General features: G+C 35.9%; 1 protein-coding gene across 1 annotated transcript in view; it reads right to left on the bottom strand.

The window, feature by feature from the left end:
- LOC309590349 (sodium channel protein type 2 subunit alpha-like) overlaps nt 1-4,833 on the bottom strand; it is a gene marked incomplete at both ends in the record, with an annotated part of 48,533 nt that extends 43,700 nt beyond the window's left edge. The window contains 5 exons of the mRNA XM_082311468.1: nt 121-212; nt 659-787; nt 1,675-1,755; nt 2,055-2,200; nt 4,561-4,833. Of these exons, the coding sequence (XP_082167594.1) occupies nt 121-212; nt 659-787; nt 1,675-1,755; nt 2,055-2,200; nt 4,561-4,833 (721 nt within the window). The remainder of the gene's footprint in view (nt 1-120; nt 213-658; nt 788-1,674; nt 1,756-2,054; nt 2,201-4,560) is intronic.
- Nucleotides 4,834-17,037: the final 12,204 nt, after the last annotated feature.

Below are 17,037 nucleotides of genomic sequence, written 5' to 3'. Positions count from 1 at the left end.
GTCCACAAACTCTGTCACATATCTGTAGTGAGGGATTCCACACACAAACACAATGACAGCACACACAAAATTAAACAGAGGTGATGCAGAGGGCTGCCATTTCACATAGTTACTTCTTACCTGGGATTACAGAAATAGTTTTCAAAGCTCTCAATACTCTGAAAGTTCGAAGAGCTGAAACATTGCCTAGGTTTACAAATTCTGTTATATACCTGTAGGATTAAATCACAGTTATTCAGAATTAAGGTAGAGTGTATACTACTTACCTGGACGTGTAATCCAGTCTATTTTTTTTGGAAGGGGCAACTTTAAATGAAAGACTTGAATTCAGAATTTCCTGTTTCAATTAAGTTTTCCTAAGAAACACACCCTTATGTATTTCCATTGAATGCAAATTAAAAATGAAATGGATTTCCCTAATTCTGTTGTTTAAATACTATTTAAAATTGATTGTTCAGTGGTAACTTCTCTTTTGTACTGTGGGATAGTCCACTAATTGTGCTGTGTGCTACATTAGTGTAAAATATTAAAATGGAAAAAGTTGAAACACAATTCAACTACCATTCATTTTAAATGAGCTAAGATAACCCAAACAAATTATTACAAGTTCAAAAAAAGTTCTAACTGATATTTTACTTAAAAAAAATTATATACTTACGCAAAGGAAATGACAACAAAATCAAGCCAGTTCCAGGGGTCACGAAGGCAAGTAAAATCATTTATACAGAAGCCTCTTGCAAGGATTTTTACCAGAAATTCAAAAGTATAAATTCCTGTGAAAGTGTACCTATGAGAAAACATCCAAGCAAAAGTTAAAGATTGTTGTTCAGTGATACAACATCACAGGCATAAAGGAAAATCACTCAAAAACAGTGGTTAGCACATGCACTATAATAGCAGTTCCAAACTCACATAAACTATGACTGTTTTCCCACCATTCTTCTGCAAGATAATTGGATTGATTTATTTATTTATTTTATCTGAAACATGTTTTTGCAGTTTCTGGCATGTAAGATTTTGAAATTTCAGCACAAAAAATAATAATAATCATGACTAACATGAAGAAAATACTTTTGCTCAAATAAAAATTTCAGCATGGTTGCCATGTCAGAAATAAAACCCATGGATAAGTGAAACCTAGTGTTTACTAAAGCTACTTGATGGCTGACCAGGTAGACTTGAGAATGTCAAACAATAATCCTCAGCAGAGGTACTTTCTTTAATGTGTGTCCCATTTTTATATTTTGTTACAAAAAATGAAGGTGCTTCATAGGAGCTATAGAAAGCATCTTCCACGCTGAAAAGCAGTAGTTTCAGGTTGGATACTATTTCCTTCTTATTTTTTTTCTTTTTTTTTCTTTTTTTTAATAAAAATGCTAAAGGAACAGCTTAAGAGGGAGAATGCATAAAAACATTACTTGTACGAACATTCTGAACAAGAGTATCAATCAGAGTTTTGTTCCAAGTAAAAAGTTAACATTATCACAGCTTCTTTCCTTCCTAGAGCTTGCAGGTCTATGCTGCTTTGAGATGCAGCTAGGATCAAACTCCAGGCTCAAAAAAGAATACTGGTATTACAGACAAGGGTAAGTAAAACCACATGGTCTAGCTCTTAATATAGCTTTTGATTTTTAAACCACTTAAAAAATTATTAGCTAATTTAAGTATACTTACTCTACATTCTTTGTCCACTCTGGAAGGTTACTCCATGTCATAAATACACAGTTTGTCAAAATAGTGAGCATAATGAGCATGCTGAACAATGTAGTTGTAGTTAAGGAACATACTCTTTTTTAATGCTGAATTTGCATTACACAAAACATGAGGAATTGACCTGGCTATAGAACATTGACAACATATATGATACAAATCAGTTTACTGTCACTAGCGATGTCATAAATAATGCAAAGATGTTTCACAATAATGATGGCTATACCACTAATTCTGTAATCTAGGTATACGTACTATGCATCTCTTCCTCTGAATTTAATCAGAAGGTTAGTGAAAAATCTTAGCTCTGATTCATTTCGAGAGAAAGAATTAAGCGCAGGAACACATAACGAACCACTTGAAAAGGATATGAATGAACCAAAATCTTAATTGCTATTCTTCTAATAATATTGAAAGGAGATAACAGGTACAAGGCAGGTGTGGCACTGAACCTGAAGATTGTCTTTCCTTTATTCAATACTATAAATGTCTTTAAAAAAAACAAAAGGGGGAGGGATAGGAAATAGGAAATTAAGGATACCTGTTAGAAACTTTGCCTTAAATAGAGGCTGCACTTACACAGATGTAAGCAGCCAAATTTATTTTCAGTGGAATTACACAAGCAAATATCAGATTCTAAATTTTCACATGAGCAATGAAAACTATGCAACATACATTTTTTTGTCTCTGTCCATTTAAACAAAATCTGCATTTCAGCATTTTCCAGGATTATGTAATTACATTAAAAATATAATTAAAAATTTGTCATTTTTAACATTAAAAATTAATCCAGCTATATTACTTGCACTTCAGATCAAAGCTGGCAATGCAAAACAAAGCACCTAATTAACCATTTTTGTACACTTATGAGCAACTATTTAACCATTTCAGCACTTTAAAACTGCTTCTGAGGTGAGACATCCTTGGCTTTTAAAGGCTTTACTGTCTTTATTGCCTGTGCAGTCATCACTAGTACCATTTATGCAACCGTTTTTGATTTTGACCAGGAGACACAATGAAAATGTCATCTAATGAAAGCTTAATTCAATCTACGTCTTATTATTATTGTCCCAAAAGGCTAATATCCGGAAATATGCAGGTTTTAGCATTGAATCTTTCTGTAATCTTTCTGTTTTCTAATGATATGCTCTTGTAAAAGAAATCAATGATTTGGCAGTAGCATTCGTGAAGTTGAAATGACAAAAACTAAAATAACTAAAAAAACTACATCTGATTATTGGTTTTCAACATTCCGTACTAGAAAAAACATTGCTTTAACTTAGTTGCTTCTTACAGAGATAATATAGCTCTTTAGGCACTTATTTACATGCAAAATACTAATCTGTTGGTTATCCAGTACTTCAGTTCAAGAACCTGTTCTATGTTTTTAATTCAACAAGTATTTTATTGATTTAGACAATAAAATAACCCCTCACTGCCTTTTTAATGCAAGCTCAATTTTGCTTTCATTCTGAACATCATTCCACTTCTCATGCCTATATAAAACCATCTCTTCTTCATCTGTACTTGCCAAAGTCATCACCCTTGCTATTTTCTCCTTTTGTTATCATTACATCTATAAAAGAAACTGAGTAGCATTACAGTACATATACATATAAATTTAGATTTTGTCTTCAGGTCTATATTGGGCCTATTACACAGACCCAATATTGAAACACAAAGTACACAGTTTTAGTCTTTACACTCAGTCCCATGTAAGAAGTCAATGTGGGGCTCCTCACATGAATGTTATTTTTATACTGCTTTGCTGAACTGCTACTGAGCCACAAATCCTCTTTTACATTAAACAAAAACACAGCATTCATATAAAATTTATATAAAATTTCTTGGAAAACTTTGCATCCACACAGATGTAAAGTGATTCTAAGAGGAATGACGCAGAGACTTTCAAGAACTCTGTAACATACTATTATTGAGGGCATATGACTTCGAATTGTCCTACCAGTGTACTGTCTTCATGTTCCTCACAGGGCAGTGGGGGGAGGGATTACTCACTGGGGAACTGGTATGAAGATCATCCTGATGATTAAAATCATCAGGATAAAATCATCATTAATAATGATGATTAAAATCATCAGGAAAAATGTAACTGGCAAGAAAAATCAAATCCTCCCCATGAGACTCAGAACAGTTGCAGTGGTCCTGAAGCAAACTCTAGCGTCATGAAGTCATATCTGTAAGTGACACAAGCTGTTACCAATCCACAGAGATCACATCACATCACATGAAGCTGGCAATACGTGATAATAATAATTTTGTTTTTACTTATGTCCCTCCCTAGTCAAATAGAGTTTAACATTTAACTTTTTGTAAAATGAATATTTCTATGAGATTTCAAGGAATGTTTGACAGTCAATCGTTTTGGCAGATGACTGAACGAGCACTTTGTCCAAAGACTACCCTGCTGAACTAGATCCCAGGTACTGTCTATATCTCCTAGAAACCCCAGGAACAGAGTAGCCAGACAGAGAGGAAGTTTTCAAATGCTTCAGCATTCAATCAGATTTGAAGAGATTAAAGGATATCTAATGCAAAATCCACTAACTCAAAATATCATCATAAGGAAACCTTAGACATTAAAAGAACAGCTCTTTTTTAAAAAAAAAAATAAACAAAAAAACCCAAAAAACCAAACCAAAACAAAAAAACCCTGCCACTTAAACAAAAGAGTTACAGTCGTATTTATAGTGTGTGCAAAATAGTTAACATGATATCACATACTGCATAATATTTTCAACCAGGGCTTCTGACTACCTCCACACCAGAGCATTTATCACTTTACAGTTCAACAGGAGTGTTCTAATTACACTCTTAATATAAAACACTTACTTTTTTATTGATATAATATGGATCCAGGTCCTCCAGGGGCTCAGACACCATTCCTGGAGGAATATCACCATAAATAAATGGCAGTGTCTTTCCTGCCTCCAAGTCATTATTTGGCTTTGGGTGATTTTCTTCATGACCACCATCATCTTTATGGTCGTCTTTGCCACATTGAGACGCTTCATCAGCAATACGTTTTTCAATAGCTGCAAGAGATTCTTTGGTGAAATAGAAGAAGCTGTCAGGTCCTGGTGGTACCAGCATTGCCTGTGCCATCTTTTCATTCTGCAAACTTTAAATGCTTTTAGGCTCTTGTGCAAGAAGATCCTAGAACATGAGAAAAAAAGAAACAGAAAATAGAGGGCAACAGCAACAAAAATTCCCAAATGAAGGCTTTTGGTATAGTCGTCATCTTCCTCTTTTCTAATTCTAAAGCACTGTAGCAAGAAGTATTTTAATTAATTGTCAGATACTTAATGGAAAATTAGCTACCTTAGCTTTCCTAAAGTAACGACATGGCAAACAGATACAAGTTATGAGGTAAAGAAAAAAATGAAAGAGGGAAGAAAAATAAAAAAGATCAAATTGCATATAGTTTGTCAAGTCAGGTTAATACAAACCAACAAGAAAAAAGGAAAAACATTCTTGCTTTCCCTAGCCTAAACATTAAGTTAAAACACACCTTACTGTGCAAAAGTAAGAAGCGTGTTAACGCAGCTATGTATTGCAGTCAATGGTTACAAGTTCTGACATAGGGATTTACACATCAAGTTGGCACGGTACCTTAAAAAAAACCTGCAACTTATATTACAAAAGTAGAAAGAAAAAAAATGTGCCCTTGCTATTACTCTTTTAATTTCTGATGGCAACACTACTCCACCTGGTGGCTTATACTATGCTTGCTAAACTAATGTTTATATTATACTATTAAACAGGTACTACATAAACGCATTCTATATTTAAAGTCATTTGCACAAGTAGAAAGCAATTGGGCTGAAGTTTAGTCTTTCCCTTTTTGGGTTTCCTGACTTGCATCTTCCTGATTTTTAATTGTAACTTTGGTGGTGCTATGCTCCATAATTAAGAAAGTTAGAATGGATGAAGGGTTTTAGGTTTATAGAAAAAACATGGCATACTCTCCCCAAAGTTACAGTACTCTCTCTGAGGCCAGATATATTTTCAAAAGACCTAAAAACAATAAATTGATTAAATTACAACAAACAATAAGTTTTCAATAGATCACTTCTTTCTAGGTTTCTATTTTCTACGGTGAGAGTGCAGTTAACACCACGGGCGCAGTATCTTCAGAATAAACCAATGTTATGAACAGAGATAAAATGGCATCCAGTCCTGCTTGCTGACATCCGTAAGTGTTGGAGCCTTTGTCAACACAACATTGTGGTGGGTTGATCTCGGCTGGCTACCAGACTCCCAGCCAGCTGCTCTCTCACTCCTACACCTCAAAAGGAAGCGGGGCCAGGGCGAATAAAGTGAAAAAGCACATGCATCAAGATAAAGACAGGGAGATCACTTACCAATTATTGTCATGGGCAAAACAGACTCGACTTGGGGAAAAATAATTTTTTGCCAATTAAAAATACATTTGGCTGGTGAGAAACAAAGACAAAACCTAAAAGAACTTCCCCCCCCCCCCGCCCCTTTTTTCCCAGGCTCGACTTCATTCTCAACTCCTATACCTCCTCCCTCTCCGAGTGGCACAGGGAGGATGGAGAATGGGGGGCTGGGGTCAGATCACTGCTGTTCCTTTCTGCTACTCCTTCCTCCTCACATTTTTCTCCTGCTCCAGCGTGGGTCCTTCCCACAGGCTGCAGGGCTTCAGGATAAGCCTGCTCCAACACGGGCTTTCCATGTGCCACAGTTCCTTCAAGGAATATCCAACCGCTCCAGCGCAGGGTGCAGTGTGGATATCTGCTCCAGCATGCTCCTCCATGGGCTGCAGGGAAATACCTGCTTCACCATAGCCTGTCCCACAGGCCTCCGGGGAATCTCTGCTCCAGCGCCTGGAGCCCCTCCTCCCCCTCCTTCTTCACTGTCCTTGGTGTTCGCAGGGATGTTTCTTGCACTTTTTTCCTCACACTGATATGTGGCATTTTGCCCTTTTTTGGATGCATTTTCCCACAGGTGCCACCATCTTGGCTGAGGGGCTCAGCTGTGCCCTGCAGTGGGTCTGCTGGAGCTGGCTGTGTCAGGCACTGGGCAGCCCCGGCCTCTCCTCACAGAGGCTGCCCCTGCAGCCCCCCAACCAAAACGGCTGGTGCCACAGACACCCAATACAGAAATATTGTGAATGCTGGTCAGGGTGCTGTGAGGCCTAATTCCCAAGAGGAAAAAAATCTGAAGCAGATTTAGACAAGTTGCTCCATCTGCTATAGACTTCTGTCACCAAAAATGTCACAGACTGATCCTGTTCTACCCAGGAGGCAAGAGTTGGCTAAAGACATAACATTTTTGTGATCGCAGTGTGAGCTCAATAGTAGGGGTGTGCTGGAAGGAAAAAAATGGATGACATACTTTTTCACTAAGTGTAACAGCTCTGAAGTCAATTAACACATGACACCATGAATCCCAGAAATCTGCCTCTTCTAGGTCAACTTTTAGGTGACTTTTAGGTCAATTTAACGTTAGTTGAGGAAATTTTCTATTTTTTAACAGTTTTCCAGCAGAAACTAAATTCTTACCAACATGCAAACCTAACGTTACACAAGCCATCTCCTCCTCAAAATTAGCCACTCAAGGGTACGCACAGAATTCAAATCCCTGCTCTTTCAGCTGAGGTACAACAGCTTCTGACTCCTTAGTAAATACTCTTTACCACAATAAAAGACACAAAAAAGGGGTCTTTGTACAGGCTACTAAAGAGATGAGAAATTTCCTAATAAATAGCTATAAATAATATAAATAAATAGCTATAGAAATGAGCTGTTTTTCATGTCAGCCACAAAGCACTTTAAGAAAACACAGAAATGTTTTTTCTCTGGAACAAAAAGCCCGAGAATGCCAAGTCTTCCTTTATTTATTAAAAAATGAATAATTTAATCCGTGCCATCTTAAAGTGATTCACCATTCTCAAATGAAAGGTTTGATTGTTGTTTAGCCTTCTCCAGCAAACCTTTCTCAAATCCATAGCACCAGTGACCCTGAAGATCTGCCCAGTCACACCTGGACTAAGAACCAGCTGTGTCTCAAAAGGTACTTTTCTTCAGAAGCTTGACAACATCTGTGGCTCTAAATACCCAGGGAACATGCACCAGCAAAAAGGGAGAGAGATCTGTCTTACAAGAAAGTACACCAGGATCCTTTTCCATAAGCTTCATTTTTACCTAAGAACTAAAGTAAGTAATGCAAGTATTATCTGGTGCCCTTAGGTGATTTATTTAGCTTACAACTCTGTTTTTCAGAAATAAAATGGGAGGGGTATTATCTGCTTCTTTACTTGTAAGCTGAAAATTCACAAGGATTTCCTCAGTGCGAGCAGCCATGTCTATTTAATTTTTTTTTTAAGTCAAGGAATGTTCTTACTAGCAGGGACTTCTTCCTACACCAAGGTGGTAGCAGTATTAATTAGTAGGTTTTCCCCCAAAAAACCCATTCCTATATGGTATATTAACCAATACTGTACATGTTGTAACAGATTCTGAGGACTGCACTTATATAAAATTTGCCTTTTCTGTATTGAGTGATGCAAACTCCAGTTAATATACATGCAGCTACATGTAATCAGTCTACACACAGTTATTATCTAAAATGGTTAGATAGTTGCACAAACTCTTTTAGAGTCTGAGGAGACAAGAGAGCAACATCTACAGCCATTAGAACAACTTCTATCTTAAAATCAAATAAAACAGGAGCTGTACACATGGTGCTGCCCTATTACAGTCACGCTGCACTTTATGGACTAAATACGATACAGGTTTTTCTGCACATCTACACACCACTGACCAGTCCACCATGCCTACGAACAAGTAGGGGCATACTTGGCAGTCTAAGAAACACTTACGCAACTTTGTGTTTTGATGACTACCTTCAGAAACAAAACAGGCAGAAACAAACATGTCAACAAAAAGAAAGGGGAGACATTCTTGGAGAATAAGACAAAAATACACCACAGTGTTCAGCTAGTCTTTTGGAGGATGTTCTCATTACTTGGAGAAAGACTTTACAAAACTTTAAAAATAGTTTTCTAGTCAACTTTATGAATGTAGACTCAGAAGGTCACTAACTGTTATGTCTGTCTATGCATTTAGGCTAAATTTACTCTTTAGAAGTCTATAATATGTAAAACTAAAAGTTCATGACTGTTCATTTTACCAAATACCACTACAGCCTTATGGCAGTTTTTCTGAGTTGTTACAGATGTTATCAGAACGAAAACCAATCTTTCTGCTTGCATGTTCATATTCCACTGGTTTATTCAGCAAGGCTTAAGTGGTATCCTTCGGGCTGAGATGAACTCCAGTATTGCTCTCTAGAGATGCCATAGTCAATGACTGCAGCACATCTCTCAGCGTTAACATCAAACAGAAAACGGTTCTTTTCCAATACATAACAGGAATCTCTTCTATTAATGATTTACTCTAGCAGCCTAATCACAACTCTTGCTTGGAAAAAAACCCACACCTATTAAACACATCTTGAATTACAGTTCAGTGACCATATTTTCTTGTAACGACTTTTTAAAGTACTGCAAATATATAAACTCTGTAGCACTGTGGAGCAAACTGATGCCACTTACATCATTACGTCATGGAAATCAGTTTATCCAAGAAAGAAATGGAGTAAAAAAAATTATGAAGATGGATGGATTGGTTTAATGATTTAAATGTCTTCCCTCTCTTTTCTGCAATCTTGATGGCTTCTGTATTACAAACGAAGAGGTAATAACAAATCAAATCAGAAAACAAGAAAGAATGTGAATCCTGAAGAAACGAAAACTGACACCCCTCCCCCTAAAAAAGGTCCTTCTGAAAGCTTCCACCACCACCCCTCAAAAAAATCCCGACATTAAAAAATCCACCAACAGTAAAAAACAAAAACCAACACAAAAAAAACCTGTTTTCGCAGCTTACTATTAAGAAATAGGCTTCTAATCCAACATGGCTATATTGTGCATGTAAGCCTGAATCAGAGTCTCTCCATCAAGCAGGACAGAAAAAGCAAGTTATAAATGAAAGATTATAGACAACTGCTGCATACCACTGATTATCTAGTAGCACAGCACTAGAAGGGTACTCCTGGGTCCAGGAACAAGCCAATAACAACATGATACTAACGTAAACATTCTTATGGAATATGGTTGAATAAGCAAGAATAATTTTCAAATGATCTTTTAAAATATATTTTTAATATGCATACAAAAAAAAGCATCCAGGTCATTTATTGTCATTTTAGAAACAGTACATCTCTTTTTCTACTCCATTTTCCACATTTGACATGTAAACAGATTGCTGCTCCAATACATTCTCCACCAAGTTGTATTAAACCTAGTCCTATATTGCAGGTAGCAGTTTGAGGTTTTGAGCTTGAGAACACTGGGCTAAAAAAAAAAAAAAAAAAAAAAAAAAAAAAAAGTATGAACACATTGTTTATATTTTCTATAGGAATCTACAAAAATTTATTTTAACATTTACAAAAATAATGGTCAAGCTTAGACCCAAACCATACAGCAACAAACCCTCAGTACTGAGGAAATGTGTTTCCCATAGAGACACAGTATATTTATATTTTTCAGAGTTAGAAACAACACATCTGCTCTTACTACTCTATATTCCATAATATTGTAAAAATTCATCGTTATGTTATTTTCAATGCTCTCTGTACTATGGTACATTTCATAGTGCTATTTGAAAAACTTGAATAAGGTTTTCAGCATACTAAAGAAGTCAGGTGAAATTACTAAGTCTCAATAACCAGACAAGTCTCAAATGTATGAAAATTAACTACAAATAAGAAGCTACTACCATGACAGTCAGGTGAAGATGTACAGTGAAATTCAATTAGGCAAATGATCAAATTTGATGAGTCATAAGCAAACCTACATATATTTTCTCTGCTATGCTCTTTTTTGTGCATGTGTGTACACAAATGAATATGGCTTTTTTTTCAGGGATATTGAATTTTACTATAGAAATTAAGACTTACATTAGTAACTACTATATTGTCATTATTCAATGATGCAGCCTTCACACTGTTACAGTTTCTACAGAAAATAAGCTGGTTTTACCCCTGCTACTTTAATATTACTATTCTGTGATTGTCTGCAAAACAAGAATCCGGCTATAATACAAATCCAGAAAGTTCTTGGGAAAACAGGTTAATCTAGAAAGCATCTGCTCTAATCAACAATGAAAAATCTAGTATTCTTCTTTCTCCTCTCACATAATTTCCTGTGTAGATGCTAACAGTACATACACTCTTCATCCACTTATAATGCTAAACATCAATAAGAACTAAAACATTTCTGAATTATTAATTGCTCTGAGACTGAATAAATTAGACCTATGGTACGTTTCACTCCTACTACTTCTCGGCAGGAGACTGTGGCAATACAACAGGACTGAGTGGGACAACTCATTTTAAACAAAAGATTTTGCCATGTCCTACACTTATAAGTTGTTTCTTTCTCTATAGCTTGCTCATGAAAATCATTTTAAAGCCTAAAACAAGCACTGAATTTCTGTTTGGTTCTAGGGATTCAACTTCTTATATGCAACTCACCTTACATGACCTGTATCTTTTCCAAAGTTTTCCAAACTAGCTATTTTTAATTCAATAACCTCTGATATCAACGTACAAATTTATACTCAGAAGGTATCTGAAAAATATTAATATTTCAGGAAAGAAAAACGTTTAAAAGGTAGAGGATGCTACAGTTGATCTTAAAAAAGAAAATTTCTCTAATATAAGTCTATTTTTAGAATCTGCAACCACTTAGGCAAACTGATTTGCCTCTTCCCTTTATGTCAGAAAATGTATTCTGACATCATGCATCAAGTGCAGATCCAGGAAATTCAGTCCTCACAAACAAGCAATCCAATCACTGATATACCAAACAGAAAATCTGGAATAGAGCCAATACATAGCAAATACAGAACTGTGAAGGTGTTTTATTGTTGGCAAGGTAACGAAAACCAGTGAAAAACATGATTTACATTGTCAGAAATGTGACATGCACACATTTTTATTCTAGCAAGTGTGATATTCTTGTCATTCACATGAGTGACTACTATGACATTTTTCCAGACCACAGAAATACTTCTCAAAATTTCAAGACCCAGCTTATAGTTAGGTCCAAATAAATCATGTAGCCAAGTCCCTGGATAATAATCCTAATTTGAACCTTCCTCAAACTGTTAATTCCTTTTACAACCTAAAGACAAGTTTATATCAGATTTGCTCCTACACTAAGGCTATTCTTCACTTCAGTGGCCAGTCAGCCACTGGTTCTTCCTACTTTCATGTATTTACAGTAAAAATTCTCATCTCCTAAATTTTCATTTGGTGATATGAGTTCAGTGAACCTTCTCTCTGAGTGAAATAAATTATACCCGTCACTGAAACTTTTTATATGTTTTGTGTTTACGTTACTTTGTGGGACAGATTTGCTTTTATAAATCGTGGTGTTCTGTCTTGCAAGGTTTCATTATCAATGTGTTGGGGTCTTTTTCTCCTCAGTTCTCCAGATTCCTCCTTCAATCTGCTGCTGCATTTATGTGTCATTAAACCAGTTTATGTCAAATAAGACTTTATGTAGTTTCCAACACAAAGCACTGATAATGAGTGCTGGGTGACCTTTGCTCCAAAACACTTTCCTTTTATGACACCAAAGATGATGACATCACATTATGACCTTTACATTTACAAGTTTGGATAATTTTTCTGTATAAATTCATAGCAAAGACAATCATCAAAGCTTTTAAATACTATTTCTATCTGTGGATTTAAATGAGCATGCATCTAACTCCTTGTTTTGATGCTTAGAAGATAAACAGAAAAATTAAATATCCCCATGGATACCACATGATAACATACTGTAACTCCTTAGAGATTAAGCTATGAAACAATACTCTACATGTATTTTCAAATAATCATGGTACTTGCACAGTGTTGAGTTTCCTTGTATTCATTAGCTGAAAGAGAGTACGAAGGAAGGGCAACCATCACAGAGGATAACTTTATTTTCTTCACGCAGAATACTTATTACCCAATAAATGTGTTCAGTTACAGAACTGAATACATCACTTAAACTTGCTTTAGCTATATGAACTCTTTGGGGAGTAACTGCCAGATTCCCCAAATTATAATCCAAAATGTATTTTATCCAGAAATCGTATGGACTTGATCTTGTATCATTTAAATCCTGTAAGTTTTTGCACCAAGAGAAGTTAGTGAAAACACAGTGAAAAAGAACTTTTATTCTTGTACAACAGAGAAAATAAAGTTTTAGAAAAGGCAGGTTTAGCAGGATGTTTAAAAGGAAATTGAAAACAGTTCTCCAGGAGGGTGTCTGTTTCCTTAAGCATTCAAATTTAAAGGAAGGAATAAAAATGTTTAAAAAAAAGACAAAACTCCAATTTAAAAAAAAAAAAAAAAAAGATTTTTCAGAACTGCTTACTCTGGCCTCACTTACAGAACAAGACCTCGAAGGTACAAAAAAAACAAGAATGGCAATGACAACATTGCAAGTTGCTTTTCAGAGTTACATTTCTTTTACATTACAGATTTGCTGCAGTGATTCCAAGAAGTCAATAAATAACACTTTCAGAAACGAAGAAAGTACTACAGCAATTCTAGATTAAATTTTCAGAAGCTCTCTGGCTCAGATTTCACCTTCACTGAATGAATGCCAGCTGAAGAAGAAAAGCACATATCCTTGAAATGAAATTGTGAAGAAAAGAATTGTGACAATAGGCAGAAGTATTGCTTTAAAATGTTCTGCCTACATAAAATCCAGACATTTATGAAAATCTTACAGATTGCAGTCATGGCACCATCACCAGCACTTGTGCTCACTTCACATTTTCTTGAATAATGCAATTTTTTAAATGAGTAAAAAAACAAAACAAAACAACTTTTTGCTTGAAAAGAATATTTTCCAGGAATAATCTTTCTTTTTTTGGGAACTGGAAAGAAGTAAAAATGAGTTGGTTGGTTTTTGGTAGGGTGGGGGTTTTTTTGGGGGTTTTTTTGGGGGTGTTTTTTTTTCCCCAAATGGGATCCTGACAAAGCTGTGTGGTCCTTAGCAGGACTCTGATCCACAGAGTAAGAGCTTAATATTCACATTCATGTACAAGGAAATACAGAAATTGCACTATTAGAAATTGGAAAAGTGTTTCTTTCAAGTTCACAAGTTCATTTATTATCTGTCAAGTGCTACGTTACAACAAACTTAAGACCCAGAATTTGGTCCAAGTTCTTAAGTCAAGAGTTCTTATTTGATTTAGCATATATATGAGAACCGAAGCTTTTAACATAATATCTAAAACTGATTATGCAGATCCTCCTTGCATAATGGACCACTTATTGGAAGGCGCTCAGCTACTCTGCCTTCTCGCACAGCAGAATAAGCATAATTGTATACAGCATTATGTTACATGACTAACGTTAAATTAGTTTTATCCAGAGCCACTCGCAACTTCCATTAACACATGAAGGAGATTAAAAAAAACCTCAATTATGTTTAAAGTGGTTAAGGTCTCCCAAACAGTCTTTGTTATGAAGAGAGAACATTTACAAAGAAACCACATTTGGAAATTATAAACCTGAAGACAATCAGTAATATTTCTTTTCTGAATTAATGGGGGAATGATAACTTTCACAGGAAGTGAATTTGCTTTGTATTACATTTGCATGTAAAACCAGGATAATATATTTTAACATATTAAGTGACGTGCTTGGAGAAGGACATGTTAAATGAAAAGCAGAGGCATTTTTTCATACATAAAATGCAAACTTCCTGCAAAATAAAATGGACAAGGAGACAAGATACATAACATTTGGCCTAACATCTACATTCTGTTGTGAGACGCCTCACTGCAAAACCACACCCATGATACTTCTCTATGTTAAATATATTTATGTTGAGTTCAAAATCCAAGATAGTTTTAAGCTTCTGTGCAAACTGTAGTGTTGTCAGAGATCTTTTTCACTATTGTTTTGTAAAATGAAAACCAAAGGGAAAAAAAAACCAAAAACATGGCTACTCTACCAGTCCTATGTCCAGTGCTACATTATTGGAGAAAGTTTCAGTTAAATCTCCCAAAAATCAGGGCTGTGAATGAAGGCGATGGACTGAAAACTCTGTTTAAGACTGAAACATTAATGAATCAGAGGCTCTTCCCAAAAACTGTGTGAGAAAAAGCTGGGCATCAGACATCTCTAGGCATCAGTCAACCTTACAATGAATTATCACCTTTAACAAAATCACACAGAGAAGGCCAGTGTTATACTGCACCCAAAGGCAACCAGCCCATCAAACCAAGGCAGTTCTGAAATACCTCCACTTCACTGAGAGCTTTAATTCTGGGGAAGTGTACCTACAAACATGGTAGTCGGATTATTTTAAACAGCTTAGACAAAAGGAACATGCATTTCTTCTTGCACATAGAAATGTCTATACATTTCTACAGGTAAGAATTTTCTGGTGTCATAGCACAAAGCAGCAGTATCTGAAATAACAAATCTAATGATCTCTGCATCCAAACAATTATTATCACACAAAATGTTTATGACTTCCCACTTAAGGATAGTATTTCACCTGAAACAGGTCACTGCTTTAAATTATCCATATTCTGCTTTTCTTCAGACAAAAACACAGAATTTTTTGCCTCCAGTAGCTGGAACTTCGTATCTATATAATGCAAGCAAGCAAGGGATTAATTATCTTTCTAAACAAATACATGATCTACCTGAAATTTTAAATGACTTGAACTTCTAAATGAGTCTCCTCTGACAGAGAAGAACCTAACATTAAGTAAATTTAGGACGAGGAGTTAGGTCATGCTGTACACCATGTCAGCCAACATGCTGCAGTGAATGAAAGGAGGTGACCCTATCTCAACTACCTGCATTCAATCCTTAAACAAAAGGGCATTTCAAGTTAATCTATACGATACCCTAGTCTAACTAAAGCCTGGCAAGACCATTACATCAAACATAGAATGAGTTTTCAATAACCTATTTTCTTGATTAACTATTTTTTTCCTTGTTATACAGTGGTACTGCTAATGGCCATGTCCTTTTATGACCAAATGAATTTTTCCATTGCTCTCTATAACTACCTGAAAGGAGGTTGTAGCGAGGTGGGGGTCAGTCTCTTCTCCCAAGTAACAAGCAATAGGATGAGAGGAAACAGCCTCAAGCTGCACCAGGGGAAGTTTAGGTTGGATATTAGGAAAAACTTCTTCACCGAGAGGGTGGTCAAGCATTGGAACAGGCTGCCCAGGGAAGTGGCTGAGTCTCCATCCCTGGAGGTATTTAAAGAACGGATAGATGCGGTGCTCGAGGACATGGTATAGATGGACTTGGCAGTGCTAGGTTAACGGTTGGACTTGATGATCTTAAGGGTCTTTTCCAACCTTAACGATTCTATGATTCTATGATTAATCATCAAAAATTTATTGGGGTCCACAGAGCTGACTAAAACAACAATATATCTTTTCTTGGTTTTGTTTATAAAAGATACATGTTCCTCACATTGTTAGCAATGTATTATTATCATACTAATACCTACAGAGCTCTGCCCATAATCCTGGAAGACAATCTACATTTACTGATTGGTTGTTCTTACCAATCATTAGATAAGAAGACATTACACAGGAGGAGCTGGACATACCAAATAGAAGCAAAATGCCTCATATAAATTAGTTATTCCATTAAGGGTGCTATTTGAGAAAGAATTCTTGAAGGCATATGGCTGAGCCTCTGCATTGGCATATGGGGGAAGCCCCACATCCGACAGAAGTGCTGTCAGTAGTTACTAGGATACACCAAGACGAACCTCTGTTTTTTTGAAGGCAACTCACTGGATTTTGTGAAATTCATCAGTTTTTAGGAAGAAGGATAATTCTTGGAATCAGTCATAGCTACAAAAAACACTAAACATGTACTAGAGAAATAACTTATACCAAGATTTTGACAGAAAAACCCAACAACAATTTCAGATTCAGTTCTCTGTGTCTCATAAAAATGAATAGATAAACCTCCCTTTAAAGATTTTTTCCCTGCAAGTTAAAGGATTTAGGGCTGGGAGGAAGGAAAGAAGTTGAGAGCTTCTTTTGCCTTTTTGTAGCTAGGTGCTGGAATTTTCACAGTGAATCCATTGCTAGTCCATTAAAATACATCCTTTCAAAGTTCATTTACTATACAGAGAGACTGCCTCAGCAGCAAATCAGAACTGCTCCACAATTTGTTCAGACCTCATAATTTAGTATTAATGAATTATTAATACAGTAATAAATTACA

This window comes from Platalea leucorodia (genome assembly GCF_965183815.1).
Source record: "Platalea leucorodia genome assembly, chromosome: 5".
Lineage (NCBI taxonomy): Eukaryota > Metazoa > Chordata > Aves > Pelecaniformes > Threskiornithidae > Platalea > Platalea leucorodia.
The sequence above is the reverse complement of the archived record's forward strand: the minus strand, read 5'-3'. Positions and strand labels throughout refer to the sequence as shown.